Genomic DNA, 14,501 nt, shown 5'->3' with positions numbered 1-14,501 from the left:
TGTGTGTGTGTGTGTGTGTGTGTGTGTGTGTGTGTGTGTGGACTGCAGGTCCAGATCTAGAGTTCAGCATGCATGATGGCACCATCAGAGACCTGGCGTTTATGGAGGGTCCTGAGAGCGGAGGGGCCATCCTGATCAGTGCTGGGGCTGGAGACTGTAACATCTACACCACTGACTGCCAGAGAGGACAGGGGCTGCACGCGCTCAGTGGACACACAGGTACACACACACACACACCATCCTCTTCATGTATGAACAGGATGTCATGTTGTGTTGTATGATCTGACATGCCGTTGCAGGACACATCCTGTCTCTGTACACGTGGGGCGGGTGGATGATCGCCTCCGGCTCTCAGGATAAGACAGTGAGGTTTTGGGACCTGCGTGTGCCCAGCTGTGTGAAGGTGGTTGGGACGGCCCAGCATGGAACAGGTGTGTGTTTCCTCTCTGCTCCTTTACAAGGCTTTATTTAGGACATCACGGTTCCCATGTTTGTTTTTTTGACCTTCCTAGCTGTTTGTGATTTTATGGGATAAAAAATTCTAGAGATTGTTCAAACCATATTCAGAGTGATTTGTCAATAAATAATTCAGACCATTTTGTAAATTATTTTGACCGATTCATTGAAAAGAACTGATGCAAATAAAACAGATAAATAAATAATGTCAGTTCTTTTCACTTAATTAATTTTGAAATGTAATACTGTTTAATAATAATAATAATACAGTATTTGATAAAAAATATTACAATATTGACTACAAGAATAATAATTATAATTGTATTCATATTAATTTTAGAATTATTAAACGATATTAAACTTAAAAACCAGTTCAGTTACAAAAACCAATGTAAAAAATAATAATGATAACAAAATAATAATCAGAATACTATTAATCTTAGTTTTACAGAATATTAAAGTTCAAAACCAATTCAGTGACAATGCAAAAAAATCTATAAAATAATAATATAACAATTTTTGTTTATATGATAATAAATAAAATAACAACATCTAACAACAACAGCAATAATTATAATATTTATTATTATTATTATTATATTAATATAACTATATTATATGGTGATAATAATAGCAACCATTATTACTAATAATAAAATACTATGATTATAATAATACTAACAATGATTAGTATTAGAACTAATAAATACAATATTGTATACCAATATACGTGACAAAGACCAATGCAAATAAATAAATGCAATATAACAACAGTAACAATAATAATCGAATGCCGTCCATGTATTTTGTTATTGAATCTGTCTTTGCGCAGAGGTATGGTTCATATACTGTAGATTATTGTGTCATGTGACAGGAAGTGCTGTGGCCTCGGTGGCAGTGGATCCCAGTGGGCGACTCATGGCCACCGGATTGGAGGACTGTCGCTGCATGCTTTATGACATCAGAGGAGGTCGAAGCGTCCAGGCGTATCGGCCGCACACCAGCGACGTGCGTTCTGTGCGCTTCTCTCCTGCTGCTCACTACCTGCTCACCGGCTCCTACGACAACAAAGTCATGATCGCTGACCTTCAAGGTAGGTCACGCCACAAATAATGTCATCATTATTTCTTATTTGTCAGCCCTCTCTCCAACCACCTGTCATAAGTCCACTGATCTAATCAAGCATTAATAAAAATAATATTTTCACTCAAAATTACAGTAATTGTCACATTATAGATGTAATATAGCTTGTGAATGCCATTTCATATCAGCTTTTTTCAGTAAATTGGTTTTGGACTTTTTAATTATTACTATTATTATTAATTAATATTATTATATTTGATTATTAATTATTATTACACAATTTAAAAAATGAAAGTCAGTTCTTTTCACTGAATTAACGTTGAATTTTATTATTATTTTATAATAATAATAATAAAATAATTATTATTGTATATGTATTAATAATTGATAGTGTTAAAATTATAATGCTTATAATGCTTATTTTTTAATGAAATGGTTTTAATATTGTTAATAACAATAATAATGATAATAATAATAATAATAACTATATTAAAATTAAAAAACAATTAAATAAATAAATAATGTGAGCTCTTTTAATAATAATAATTATTATTATTATCAAATTAAATCCCACTGTTCCTTTGTCACATTACAGAAATAATGCCTGGCTTATGAATGCCATTTCATATTTTTTGTTTACATTTTTTAATTGTATTATTATTATTATTATTATTAATTGTAATATTAAAAACAATTACATATATATTATTATTTTATATAATTATATAATTGTATATTATTGAACAACAATCAATTTTTTTATTTATTTTAGTACAGTGGGATTTATAATAATATTAATAATAATAATAATAGTAGTAGCAGTCGTAGTAGTCATAGTAATAACAGTTAGTATAATAATAATAATAATAATAATAATATATAAATAATAATAATAATATAAATCTCACTATACTTTTTATGTCACATTCTGGAAGTAAAATTTGCAAATGCCATTTTATGCGCGTTAAACTCCCCTGTTTATCTCCAGGGGATCTCACCAAATCGCTGCCGGTCACTGTGGTCGCTGAACACGCTGATAAAGTGATCCAGTGCCGGTGGCACACCAGAGACCTGTCCTTCCTGTCCTCCTCAGCCGATAAGACGGTCACACTGTGGGCGTATCAGCCTTAACCCACAGCAGAAGCCATGTGGAAGAGCACAGAAAAACAACCTGCACTCAGATTGAGAAGGACAGATCAGAGTGACAGTGTGTGTCAGTGTATGTCTGTTTGTATTTCTTTGTAACTTTACTCCAGTACACTCACGAGAAAACAAAAGAACCGACTGTTCATTCTAGTCATGTCTACATCTGGAATCGCATGTCTACTGGAAGAAACAGCTTTATTGTCAAATGTATTGCAATTCAGAAAAAAAAACGAACAAACTAATGAGGTTTCTTAACTTACAAACAATGCCACGCGTAGCATTGCTTCTGTATTTTGCTATTTCAATTGAACGAAACAGTCTTGAAAATGTGAGCTGAACTGTGCCTTGAGGTGATGTTCTCTGTAGTTACACTTATTAAACTGAATGTCTTGTAAATAGGAGCTTTTGTATAGGTTTAAATGCTAACTCAAGGCATTAGATCATTGTATAGCACATAGCACTATGGACTTCACACATTCAGCAACTGTTTATGCAGCATGAATATTCATGTCTTCATTTAAATAACTGTAAATGAACCAACACTCTGTAAATACTGAGGATAAATGTTTTGTGAACGTCGTCCTCCTCAGTGTTGTGGAAACAGTTTCATGCATTTTTAGGAATGCTTTTATTTTGGATTGTCATTTTCCTAATGCATATATTTATATGCATAATATGCATCACATTTGCACATAAATTCAGCACCGTTTTGTATTGATGCAGAGGACAGTTAGAGGACTCTCTCAATCACCTGATGTACAAAGTATGTATTAGTAATTTATTTGAACATGGAAATAAACACAGTTTTGAAACTATAAGATTTAGCCTGATGAATGGCTCACTGATTCTTCTACATTACGTTTTTTTTTTACATTTTCATTCTAAAACTAATCTGTAATGAGATGATCACTATAATGTTCTGTACATAAATGTACCATTGATCAAAATTACAACAATGTTTTCATTATTATTTTATTGTTTATATTTCATAAATGTGTGTGTATATGTATATATATATATATATATGTGAATGCATATACAATCATGATACGCTTTATCTCTCTCTCTCTCTATATATATATATATATAATTTTTGTTTTGCTATTCATTTGTTTCAGTAGTCAAGGTTGAATTGTAGATAATAACACTGTCCGCTTGGGGGCGATGAGTGCCACACGAAGTTATGGAGTTAAACCAACGAAGAAACTTCTTCACATATGACTACACATAGATGTCAATACATAGAATCCGTATTTGAGGTTTTGAACAATTACGGTTATATTCTAGGTGTGTTTTTCTATGTGGAAGTATATGACAGCTGTCTTCCGTTCTTCCAGCATGTAAGGAAATGTTTGGTACCTTGTTCGATTGTTTTTTTTTTTTTTAGTTGATCTATTTTGTCATTATTTAGCCGTCAGTGTGTAACTTTTATGCAGCCGATATATGCATTTAGTACATTTTAAAGTAATGTAGGCTAGACAGATGGTAAACATATAATAAACAGTGTCCAAGAAAGCTGAATCTTAACTTTATTTAACTTACACTATTATAATAATCGATCAGCAGTTTTACCAGTAAATCTGAGTTTTCTCATTGTTGTCTGTTCCAGTGGAGATTATGAAGGTGCCGAGCTGTTCGTCGTTTGGTTTCTGGAGTTTGCTCGTTTTTTGTAGTCTGTTTGTTATTGCAAATGCAAATATCCACCAGGATGAGGATGATGCATGGATTGATCCATATGACATGCTCAACTACGACCCGACGACAAAGCGCATGAGAAAACCCACAGAGGTAAAAGAAAAGAAAAATGCTTTTATTAAACCAGACAGTTATATCCTATATTACAGCTGGTTGCAGGACATTTAAATTCATTGTTTTGCGTGAAAAACAGACTCCATTCAAACTTTGCATTGTAAATAATTTTAAAGTGACGTGTGGCCGAGTATGGTGACCCATACTCGGAATTTGTGCTCTGCACTTAACCCATCCAAGTGCACATATAAAATAAACCGTATAAAATTACATTTCATATAATACATAATCTATGTTTTATATGAAATTGAAAGGAATAGTTCCTCCAAAAGTGAAAGCCACTATTACTCCTACTTTCATTTTCAGATCAAAAGTCCTTCTCGTGCTCGTCCAAACCCAAACCGAAATTTATTTTAAAGGGGTCATATGATGTTACTAAAAATAATATTATTTTGTATATTTGGTGTAATGAAATGTGTTTATGCGGTTTAAGGTTAAAAAAACACATTATTTTCCACATACTGTACATTATTGTTTCTCCTCTATGCCCCGCCTTTCTGAAACGTGTCGATTTTTACAAAGCTCATCGGTCTGAAAAGCGAGGTGTGCTCTGATTGGCCAGCTATCCAGTGCGTTGTGATTGGCCGAATACCTCAAGTGTGTGACAGAAATGTTACGCCCCTACCATATTGTGATGATGCCCTGTCCCGGCCGGGGTGGCGACACAAAAACATTATAAACGAGGCATTTGTTGCATCCAGTGGGGACATAATTACAGATTATAATGACTTATACTGTCTTTTTACGCGTTGCGTTGCATCGCGCCGCGTAAACATAAAACCATGTCTGCATTTGTGATCGGAGAAATGACAAACAACAAGCACTACTCTACACTGCCCAAAACTCGCGTTTGAATAGTCAGTGGCAAATTCTTTAAATATAAAAAACGTACTTACAGTCTGTGAGTCAGAACAGCCGGCATTGTAGTCTACTCTCCCAGGAAACAGTCCTCCATAAAATGTGCTGCACACATCTGAATATTTGTGTTGAAGTGTTCTGGAACAGTGTTGTAAATACAACTTAACCACTGATTTCTAGTCGTGTCCTCTTTTGGAAGCCCAAACAAAGTAGTTTCGCTTTCACAACGAAACAGCGTCACACACGGCGGCGGCCTAGAGTGAGAGGAGGCCGGTGAGCTTGAGAACGGCGCAGCCGACAGATTCGATGAAGGAGCGGCCGGCGGGCTTGAGGCAACCACATGTGACGACCCCGGGCTGGACTCCGCTTCGTCCACAGTGAAAGCCGATCCGGCGATCCACAGCGCAAAGTTGATGTATTTCCTCAGCGACCAGAACGGTTCAGCTCCAGGCATGACGAAGCAGATATCGTCCTCTTTTGGAAGGCCAAACAAAGTAGTTTCGCTTTCACAACGAAACACAGTGTCTCCACGACATGGCGGCAGCAACAACAATACTACAGCGAGAATAAAAGTTACACCTTCTTTCTTTGCGTGAACATTTTGGCGGCGTTATGCAAATCTTCCCACATCGTGATGTAGACATGTGGGGGCGTGTTAGAACGAGCCGTTTTAGGTAGGTGTGGCTGACTCTTAACTTTTATAAAGAATATATCTTTGGATTTGAGACGTTAGTCTTTGCAACTTTACAGATCTTCTTTATGCACCAAGAGCTTGTAACACTTGAAAGAAAAAGGAAAACTTGAAATCGCATCATATGACCCCTTTAATGGATCTTTTTCACATTTCCGGGTTTCTCAGTAGTGGAAGTTGTCATAGTTGGGTTAACTTGAATAGCAGTTAATGGGAGATTACCACAAATATATTTTTTGCATTCCCATTTGCTCAAATAGCAAAAGAAAAACTCCACGATAGTGTTTTCATGACTTTCAATAAAAGGAAAAAAATTGAGAGAGACTGATAACGGTTGTCAGAAGAGAGAACGTTGTCAAATTTACCGTCCCTCCCATAGACGCTGCATTAGAAACACCCTCGCATTAGCGTTAACTGTTTTTTTTGTAATTTGATGCAAAGGTGATATAATACAAAGAATAGTGTTATAAATGTACGTACATTTAAAAAAAAAAAAACGTTCGAGGATTTACGATGCTGATGACCGTTAAACGCGTCATCACAGTCTTGTGAAAAGGGTCCATTATTTAGCATAACTCCTGTGGTCTGCTTTGCTCACTGCGCGTTCATGAGACCGTTAAATCCTGTGTGTTTAATTTTTAATTAATTTATTTATTTAATGAATCTGTTGAAGTGGTTCAGAATCTATTAAAATGTACTGGTTCACAAATCTACTAATTTTTTTCGCTAATCGGTATTAGAGGTTCTTGAGTGACAACTCATTTAAAAACTCAGTTTAAAGGCGCGGTCTCATAGAGACATTTTGGGGGCAAAAAAGGTCGATTGTCTATTGTTAATAGTATAGCAGTGTATGAAGAACAGCTTACAAAGTCACTTTCTGTTGGTCAGCGCAACGTATTCACATGATCTACCTGAACCCGTTGCGAAATCTGCTTGTGGAAACGTGAAATTCCAAATCACCTGGATTCCTATTGAAATGCCGGGATTTGCAGAACAATAGTTTATGTGATTGCACCTTAAAGGTATAGTTCACCCAAAAATGAAAATTACCCCATAATTTACTCGCCTTCAACCTACATCACCTACATCCTAGGTGTATATGACTTTCTTCTTTCAGACGAATCCAATCAGTTATATATAAAAAAAAGAGCTGGCTCTTCCAAGCTTTATAATGGCAGTGAGTGGGTGTTTCTTGTCAATAGTCCAAAAGAAGTCCAATAAAGTGCATCCATCATAAAATGTACTCCACACGGCTCTGAGGGTTAAACAAGGCCTCCTGAAGCAAATCACGTTTTTGTAAGAAAAATATCCATATTTAAAACTTTATAAACATAATCTCTAGTTTCCGCTAACTGTCGCACACACGTTCATTCCGGCGGTAAGGTCTGGTGAGAATATGCTAATCTCGCGAGAACCGACTTTTGTTTACAGGAGCAAAGGAAGCAAAGTTCCCTTACTTTAGCAAAGGAAAACCAGTCGTCTCTTGGCTTATATCAAAATCCTCTGGCACAAAACACATTGATTTGCTTCTGGAGGCCTTTATTCACCCCCCGGTGCCGTGTGGAGACTATTGACAAGAAACACCCACTCACTGCCATTATAAAGCTTGAAAGAGCCAGGTCATTTTTTATATAACTCCGATTGGATTCATCTGAAAGAAAAAAAGTCATACTCGTATGCACCGAGGATGGCTTGAGGGTGAGTAAATTATGGGATAATTTTCATTTTTGGGTGAACTATCCCTTTATCTCAGTTAAACCATTTCTTTCTGACAGTTTGATTCACAGTTAGTGAGTCAACAGCTCACTCACTGAACTCACTTAACTCAAAGTGTGATTCGTCTTTTTATCACATAAGCTCCTGTAAGCACTGTCATTTTTGCAGGGAACACAAATCTACCTCACATTATAACTTTTGTTGTTGTTGTTGTTTTTTAACAGTCTGCCAGTTACCCAAATGTGCCAACCAAGAGGAGGGAATTCAGCTCAGACTCCTGTGAAGTGCAACAGTGTCCTGATGTGTTTGACTGCACCATTAAACTTGGGATTTTGCAAAAAGAGGTGAGAAATATGGAAATATACCTTTGTTTAGTAGGCTTCACTAACAAAATGGTAATGCCATGTTTTTGGACATGGTACAATGAAATTACCATGGTATTTTTTAAGTACTGAAGACTAGTAAACATTAACTGTTCCCTCCTGGTGGAATGACCTGCCCAACTCAATCCGAGTCCTTAGCCATCTTCAAGAAACGGCTAAAGACACATCTCTTCCATCTTCATTTGACCCTCTACCTCTAGCACTCTCTATTCTTTTTCTATTCTTTTGACTTATTTTATTTTCATAAAAAAAGACCCTCTAATACTAGCAATTCATTTTATTTATTATAAAAAAAACAAAAACCTTGCTACATGTACTGTATTAGGCTTACCGAGACTTGTCACAGCACTTACATATTATTGCCCTTTTGTTGGTTTTGATTGCTTCTATTGTCTTCATTTGTAAGTCGGATTGGATAAAAGCGTCTGCTAAATGACTAATGTAAATGTAGTATTGTACCATTCAGCACTTTGAATGACTGAAAATATATTATTATTTCTTGCTGTGTTTTTAGTTTGATGAACAGAAAAAGAAGGAGACCACCACCTCTATAAATCCAGTGTGTCTTCCAGTATTCAAGCGATTCCTTTCCAGGCTCCTTAAAGAAACTTCAAAACTTGGCCTGGTATGTGACTGACTGTGTTTTCTCCAGGGAACTGATTCAACATGAATCTACATTGGTTACAGTTTTACAACTTTTCCTTTTTTTAATCTTTAGCCTGATGATGGACAGACATCCATGCATTATGACGCTGAGGTGAAGCTGTCCAAGCAGTCGCTGATGGAGATCCAGAAGCTTTTGAATGAAGAGAACGACTGGACCACTGGAGCCATGGATGAGGCTCTCAGTCAAATTCTGCTCAGATTCAAACTCCACGACCACGAAGCCTGGAAGTGGCGTTTCGAAGATACATTTTATGTAGATGCTGATACCGCTCTGAAGGTCAGTTCTTGTAAAAGCATTCCAAGATAATTTAAATAATTGCATTAAAATTATTTTCGAAAGACTGGTGTTTTGCAGCAATCTCAGAAATAATAAATGCAATATGTGCTGTTTTTTGTTCTACAGGTTTCTTTGATTGTTCTGATTGTCGTAGCCATAATCAGCACTGAGCTCTGGTCTGTGGTCTGCTGGTTTGTCCAGTTCAGAAGAATGTTTGCTGTGTGCTTTTTTATTAGCTTGATCTGGAACTGGTTCCATCTTTATATGGTAATTATTCTTGTGCTGTTGACTGTCCAAGACTGTTTAGCTAAAGCAGTACTGAATAGATAACAATGAAGAGTTGAAAGGTGTGTTTACTGTATTGTACAATGAAGAGTTAAATTGGTTTAAATATTTCTCCATGGCTAGGTTTCCTTTGCAGAACACAAGAAGAACATTGTGGAGGTGGAGAGCTTCAATGGCAAATGCACTGGGCTGAAACAACTGGACTGGAAGGACAGTTTATCAGGTAAGGTGATTAATGTTATAAGAAGTTGTTCTCCAAAAGCTTGAATAATTTGATTATTTATTCACCTGTATGTCATTCCAAACCTGTATGATGTGAAACTTGAATCTTCACAGATACTTTTAAGCTCCAAAAGTATTATAGAAGTACGATTTTTCAAAATTCTGCTTTTGAGTTCCACTGAAAAGCCTACAGATTTGAAATGACATGACAGTGAGTAAATAATGATTTTGAGATGAACTGGTGTAACTCTTTGTTTATTTAGAGTGGTACAGACGGACATGGACTCTTCAAGATGATCCTTGCAAAAAGTATTACGAGGTCCTTGTGGTGAACCCCATTTTGCTTGTGCCTCCAACAAAGGTTTGTATCTTTCTAACGACAGAAACGTGATAAGAGACTAGAGGTCGACTGATAATTATGTTGTTGTGAAAATGTTCAGTGTAAAATAATCTGAACCTAAAGGCAAAAACGGTATGATGATCCATTTAGATAAATTAAAAAAACAGATACGTCCACCCTGGACTAAATAATAACACTTCCAATAAAATCTTTGTTCCAAATGTTGTTATGAGAGTTGTAACCAGAGATGAAATGCATTAATAATAGATTTGTGGGGTTTTATTGTAGGCTATCACGGTCACCATAACCAGTTTCATCACGGACCCCTTGAAGCAAATTGGACAGGGAATCAGTGAGTTCCTCAGAGCCCTGCTGAAGGATCTACCAGTCACTCTCCAGTTACCTGTGCTGCTCATCATTGCACTCGCCATCATTGTAAGAGCTGTGAACAGCAAACATACTGTAGGATCATTTATTTGTTATCATCTAAGGCATCTTTGCTCCTCTCAGATGTTCATGTATGGAGGTGCTCAAGCAGCTATACATCAAGCAGTTAACTTTCCTCGGCTCGGTGGGCGACGGGACCCGCCGTCTCCTGCTGTAGGACAGCGCCAAGCTCCTCAACTAAGGGAGCATGAGGAAGCTTGGGAAGGGGGTGACACTCCACAGCCACTGCAGGTGCACCAGGACAATAGAAACAGAGTAGACCAAGCAGGTGACCAGGGCATCAGGGCAGGAGATGCTCTTGCCCCACAAAACAGACAGGAGGACAGAAGCATGGAACTCCGACAGGAATTTTCTGGCATTCCCAGAGAGACTCAGAGAGTAGAGACTGTGCGTGCTACAGGTAACATGTCCAGTGATGATGAGACTGATTTTCAGCAGCGGACAGAGGAGGTGGATCCTGGTACAAAGGAAAATGCAGAGCCTGAAGTGAAAGCTGAGGAAAAAGAGAAAACGGCATCTACTGTGGACAAAAAAGAACAGAAAGACACACGGAGTGCAGACAGAAGTGAGCCTGAAACCAATGTGCCTTTGGCTCAAACAGTTGGAGCTAATCAAGGGAATGAGGTAAGTATCGATTAATTTTTCGATCCATCATTTACATAATTCACCCGAATTAATAAATAAACAAACACAATTAAGTCTCTGAATTAAGTCTCTTAGGCTCATCAAGGCTGCTTTTGTTTGATAAAAAATACAGTAAAAAGAGTAATATTGTGAAATTAAAATTTTGACCCTCTAACTCTAGTACTCTATTCTAATTCTATTCTTTATAAAAAAAAACTTGCCCCTTTTAAGCTTGCACTCTATTTGTTTACTAACTGCTTGTTTTCTTTAAAAAAAACTAACACTAGCTTCTATCATCTTTTTGTATTCTATCTGTTTTCTTTTTATTTATTATATGATTTTAAAAAACCTTGCTACGTGTGCGGCATTAAGCTAACTGAGACTTGTTATTGCACTTGCATATCATTGCTCTTTTATTGATTTTGATTGCTTCCATTGTCCTCATTTGAAAGTCGCTTTGGATAAAAGCGTCTGCTAAATGTAAATGTAAATATTATTACAATTTAAAATAACTTTTCTATTTGAATATATTTTAAAATGTAATTTATTCCTGTGATGCTTTTAAATTTGTTGCATTTTTATAAAATATATTTTTTCTGTTCCTTTAATTCAAACATTGCAGCACTTTATGTGCACTAAAAGGAAATTGGCTGCTCAAAATGACCTGAAGCTGCAGGTTACGGTTTGCAAGCTGAACATTGTTTGTCTGTCATTACAGCTACAATTATATGATGGTTGATGTTATATTAAATTGTCTGTGATTCTGTTGCATCTATGTTAATTTGTTTATATTTGTGTATGTTGTCAATAGTGCCAGTATTCATTACATTGTGCTTGTACTGTATATCCCATCAAACCTGAAGCAATTTCATAAATAAACATGTCAAATACATAATACACCATATCTCACTACTAAATGCTTTGCTTATACCCTACTATTGTGTATATATGTATATGTATATGTATGTGTCTGTTTTTCTTGCATCATTTTGACCAGAAATTTCTGTTTTGTTTGTGCAGGGGCTATCAGCAGATCTTGCTGTCAAAGAAGTTTATTCAAGCTTTAAAACTCCAGTTCAAGAAACACTGCAAAAAAATTGTCTCTGAACTCTTTTTGTGTCATTCACCTTTTTAATTAAATGTTGGGAAAACAGATTTTTTTCTTATGAAATGTAAATATATTTGCTACTTTTTCTTTGGGTTTATTCTAATTTGTAAGTAAATCTACCGAAGTATCATTTAGATGTTATAAACAGGGGTGCACATAAGTTTCTATTATATTTTAAAATAAAAAGGGAGTATTAAATACAAATACAATGGGACCATCCCTCCTTGGGGTCCTACTGCGATTTCGACAGCACAGTGTTGCAATCAGTGGAGACATCAAGGGTATGTTTCACCAGGTTCGCCTGTTACCCGAAGACAGACCCTTACTGAGATTCCTTTGGTGGGATTTGCAACGAGAGATTCCACCGCAAGTATATGAATGGCAGGTGCTGCCGTTCGGGACAACCAGTAGTCCCTACTGTGCTATTTATGCACTACAAAAGCACATCAAAGAACACCCATGCAGAACTTCTGACCTCATCCAGACTGTCGAATCCAGTTTCTATGTTGATAACTGTCTGGAGAGTCTACCTACTGCTGCAGCAGCCAAGACTAGAGTGGATGACTTGCGGGCAATAATGGCGGATGGTGGATTTGAAATTAGGCAGTGGACGAGCAACCAGTCATCAGTAGTGGCTCACTTTATCATCTGATTCTAGGTCCCGGGACATGGAGCTGTGGCTGAAACACAATCGGTGTGACCTTCAAGAACCCACATTAAGACTCTGCTGGAATTGTGGAACAGACACACTGGGTTACAGATACCGACCTATCGAGCATTCAGCACTGACAATGCTTACAGTTTACAAGATACTAGTGAGTCAGTATGACCCTTTGGGTTTCATTACGCCTTATACCACCAGAGCCAAGATTCTCATACAGCAGCTATGGTCAAAGAAAAGAGACTGGGATGACCCAGACCTCCCTGCAGATCTGCGTGAGTCTTAGAATGTCTGGGAGAGTGAATTACCACATCTCAGCACAGTTTCAATCCCGCATTGCTATGTTCCCGAAGCAATGGATAATCCCGGATTTGAGCATCACCTCCATGTTTTCTGTGATGCGTCAGAAAGGGTTTATGGAGCGGTAGCATACCTTTCTACAACTCATGAGGGCCTCACCAATGTCTCATTCATTATGGCCAGGTCGAAAGTGGCCCCTAAACGTCAACAGACCATGCCACGGTTAGCGTTGTGCGCGGCACTGGCCAGAGCACAGCTGGCAAAATTAATCCAGGCAGAATTGTCATCCTACTTGCAACAGACCACACTATGGACAGACTCTACAACTGTCCTAGAATGGCTACAGTCGGAGTCATGCCGGTTCAAGGTATTTGTCGGCACTCGTGTATCAGAAATACAGGAACTGACAGATCAGCGATCATGGCGTTATGTCGACTCACTTAATAACCCAGCTGACGACTTGACACGAGGCAAAACATTTCTAGAGCTTACTATACCCAGCAGGTGGAGTAACGGGCCATCTTTCCTTTTGCAAGCTCCAGATAAATGGCCTAAGAGACCACACATCACTCAGCCATCTAAGTCCAACGAACTGAAAGGTCTGACATTCTGCAGTTTTGCATCAGTACCACAGAATATTCCAGATGCAAACCAGTTTGATTCATGGAAGGACCTGGTCGAGGATGTACGTCAGCAATGCCACGGGGCGGCAGAGCCAAACCAGACTCAATTGATTAACAGTTACCGTGAAGCAGAAGCTATTCTCCTGCGAGCCTGCCAAGCACAACGTTTTTCAGAAGAGCTTGTTTCTCTAAGAGCAGGCCAGCCAGTTCATATCAGCAGCAAACTCAAAAATCTAGCGCCAGAGCTGGACCAAACAACAGACCTCATCAGAGTAGGTGGGAGGCTACGGCAGTTACAGCAGGTCAGTGACCTTGATATCCATCCCATTGTCCTTGACCCTCGTCATCCCGCTACCATGCTCCTTATTAAAGACTATGATGGACGGTTGCTACATGCTGGCTCTGAAAGATTATTTGCAGAAATCAGAAGACAATATTGGATCTTGAGAGGTCGACAAGTCATTAAAAAGTACCAACTTCACTGCCCAGAATGTCAAAGATGGAGAGCACAGCCTAAAGTTCCTAAAATGGTAGATTTGCCAAAGGCTCACCTCCGCATCTTCCGCCCACCTTTCTTCTCAACAGGTGTTGACTGTTTCGGGCCAATCATTACCAAGATAGGCAGACGAAATGAGAAATGGTGGGGAGTGATTTTTAAGTGCCATTCATTTGGATCTCCTTAATTCACTGGATACAGATGCCTTCCCTCCGCAGGTTCATTGCCTGGCGAGGCAAACCAGCAGAAATAATTTCAGATCAAGGCATGAATTTCAAAGGAGCTGACAGGGAACTCCGGACAGCTTTCA

At 37.8% G+C, this 14,501-nt stretch overlaps 2 protein-coding genes across 6 annotated transcripts in view; both read left to right on the top strand.

Moving 5' to 3' along the window:
* Positions 1-2,840, top strand: part of LOC107655405 (WD repeat-containing protein 47-like) — a 15,166-nt gene extending 12,326 nt beyond the window's left edge. Inside the window, exons 11-14 of the mRNA XM_016442883.1 lie at positions 49-219; positions 300-431; positions 1,331-1,549; positions 2,528-2,840. Of these exons, the coding sequence (XP_016298369.1) occupies positions 49-219; positions 300-431; positions 1,331-1,549; positions 2,528-2,670 (665 nt within the window). The 3' untranslated portion in view covers positions 2,671-2,840. The remainder of the gene's footprint in view (positions 1-48; positions 220-299; positions 432-1,330; positions 1,550-2,527) is intronic.
* Positions 2,841-2,966: 126 nt separating this feature from the next.
* LOC107655407 (chloride channel CLIC-like protein 1) lies at positions 2,967-12,145 on the top strand. Of its 5 annotated transcripts, none has more exons than XM_016442889.1 (11): positions 2,967-3,448; positions 4,295-4,473; positions 7,984-8,103; positions 8,657-8,767; positions 8,861-9,085; positions 9,212-9,352; positions 9,494-9,593; positions 9,856-9,953; positions 10,221-10,367; positions 10,443-11,003; positions 11,626-11,899. In XM_016442889.1, exons 1-11 carry the CDS (start codon positions 3,403-3,405, stop codon positions 11,740-11,742), a joined length of 1,845 nt encoding a protein of 614 aa, XP_016298375.1. In that variant the 5' UTR covers positions 2,967-3,402; the 3' UTR covers positions 11,743-11,899. The 5 variants fall into 5 exon arrangements, with proteins under 5 accessions (XP_016298375.1, XP_016298370.1, XP_016298371.1 ...); XM_016442884.1 differs by lacking the exon at positions 11,626-11,899 and adding an exon at positions 12,024-12,145 and having other exon boundaries at positions 2,969-3,448; XM_016442885.1 differs by lacking the exons at positions 2,967-3,448; positions 11,626-11,899 and adding exons at positions 3,881-3,918; positions 12,024-12,145.
* The last annotated feature ends 2,356 nt before the right edge of the window (positions 12,146-14,501 follow it).

Source organism: Sinocyclocheilus anshuiensis, unplaced genomic scaffold (assembly GCF_001515605.1).
Source record: "Sinocyclocheilus anshuiensis isolate Anshui unplaced genomic scaffold, SAMN03320099.WGS_v1.1 scaffold880, whole genome shotgun sequence".
Taxonomy (NCBI): Eukaryota; Metazoa; Chordata; class Actinopteri; order Cypriniformes; family Cyprinidae; genus Sinocyclocheilus; species Sinocyclocheilus anshuiensis.
This window is presented reverse-complemented; position numbering and strand designations above follow the sequence as displayed.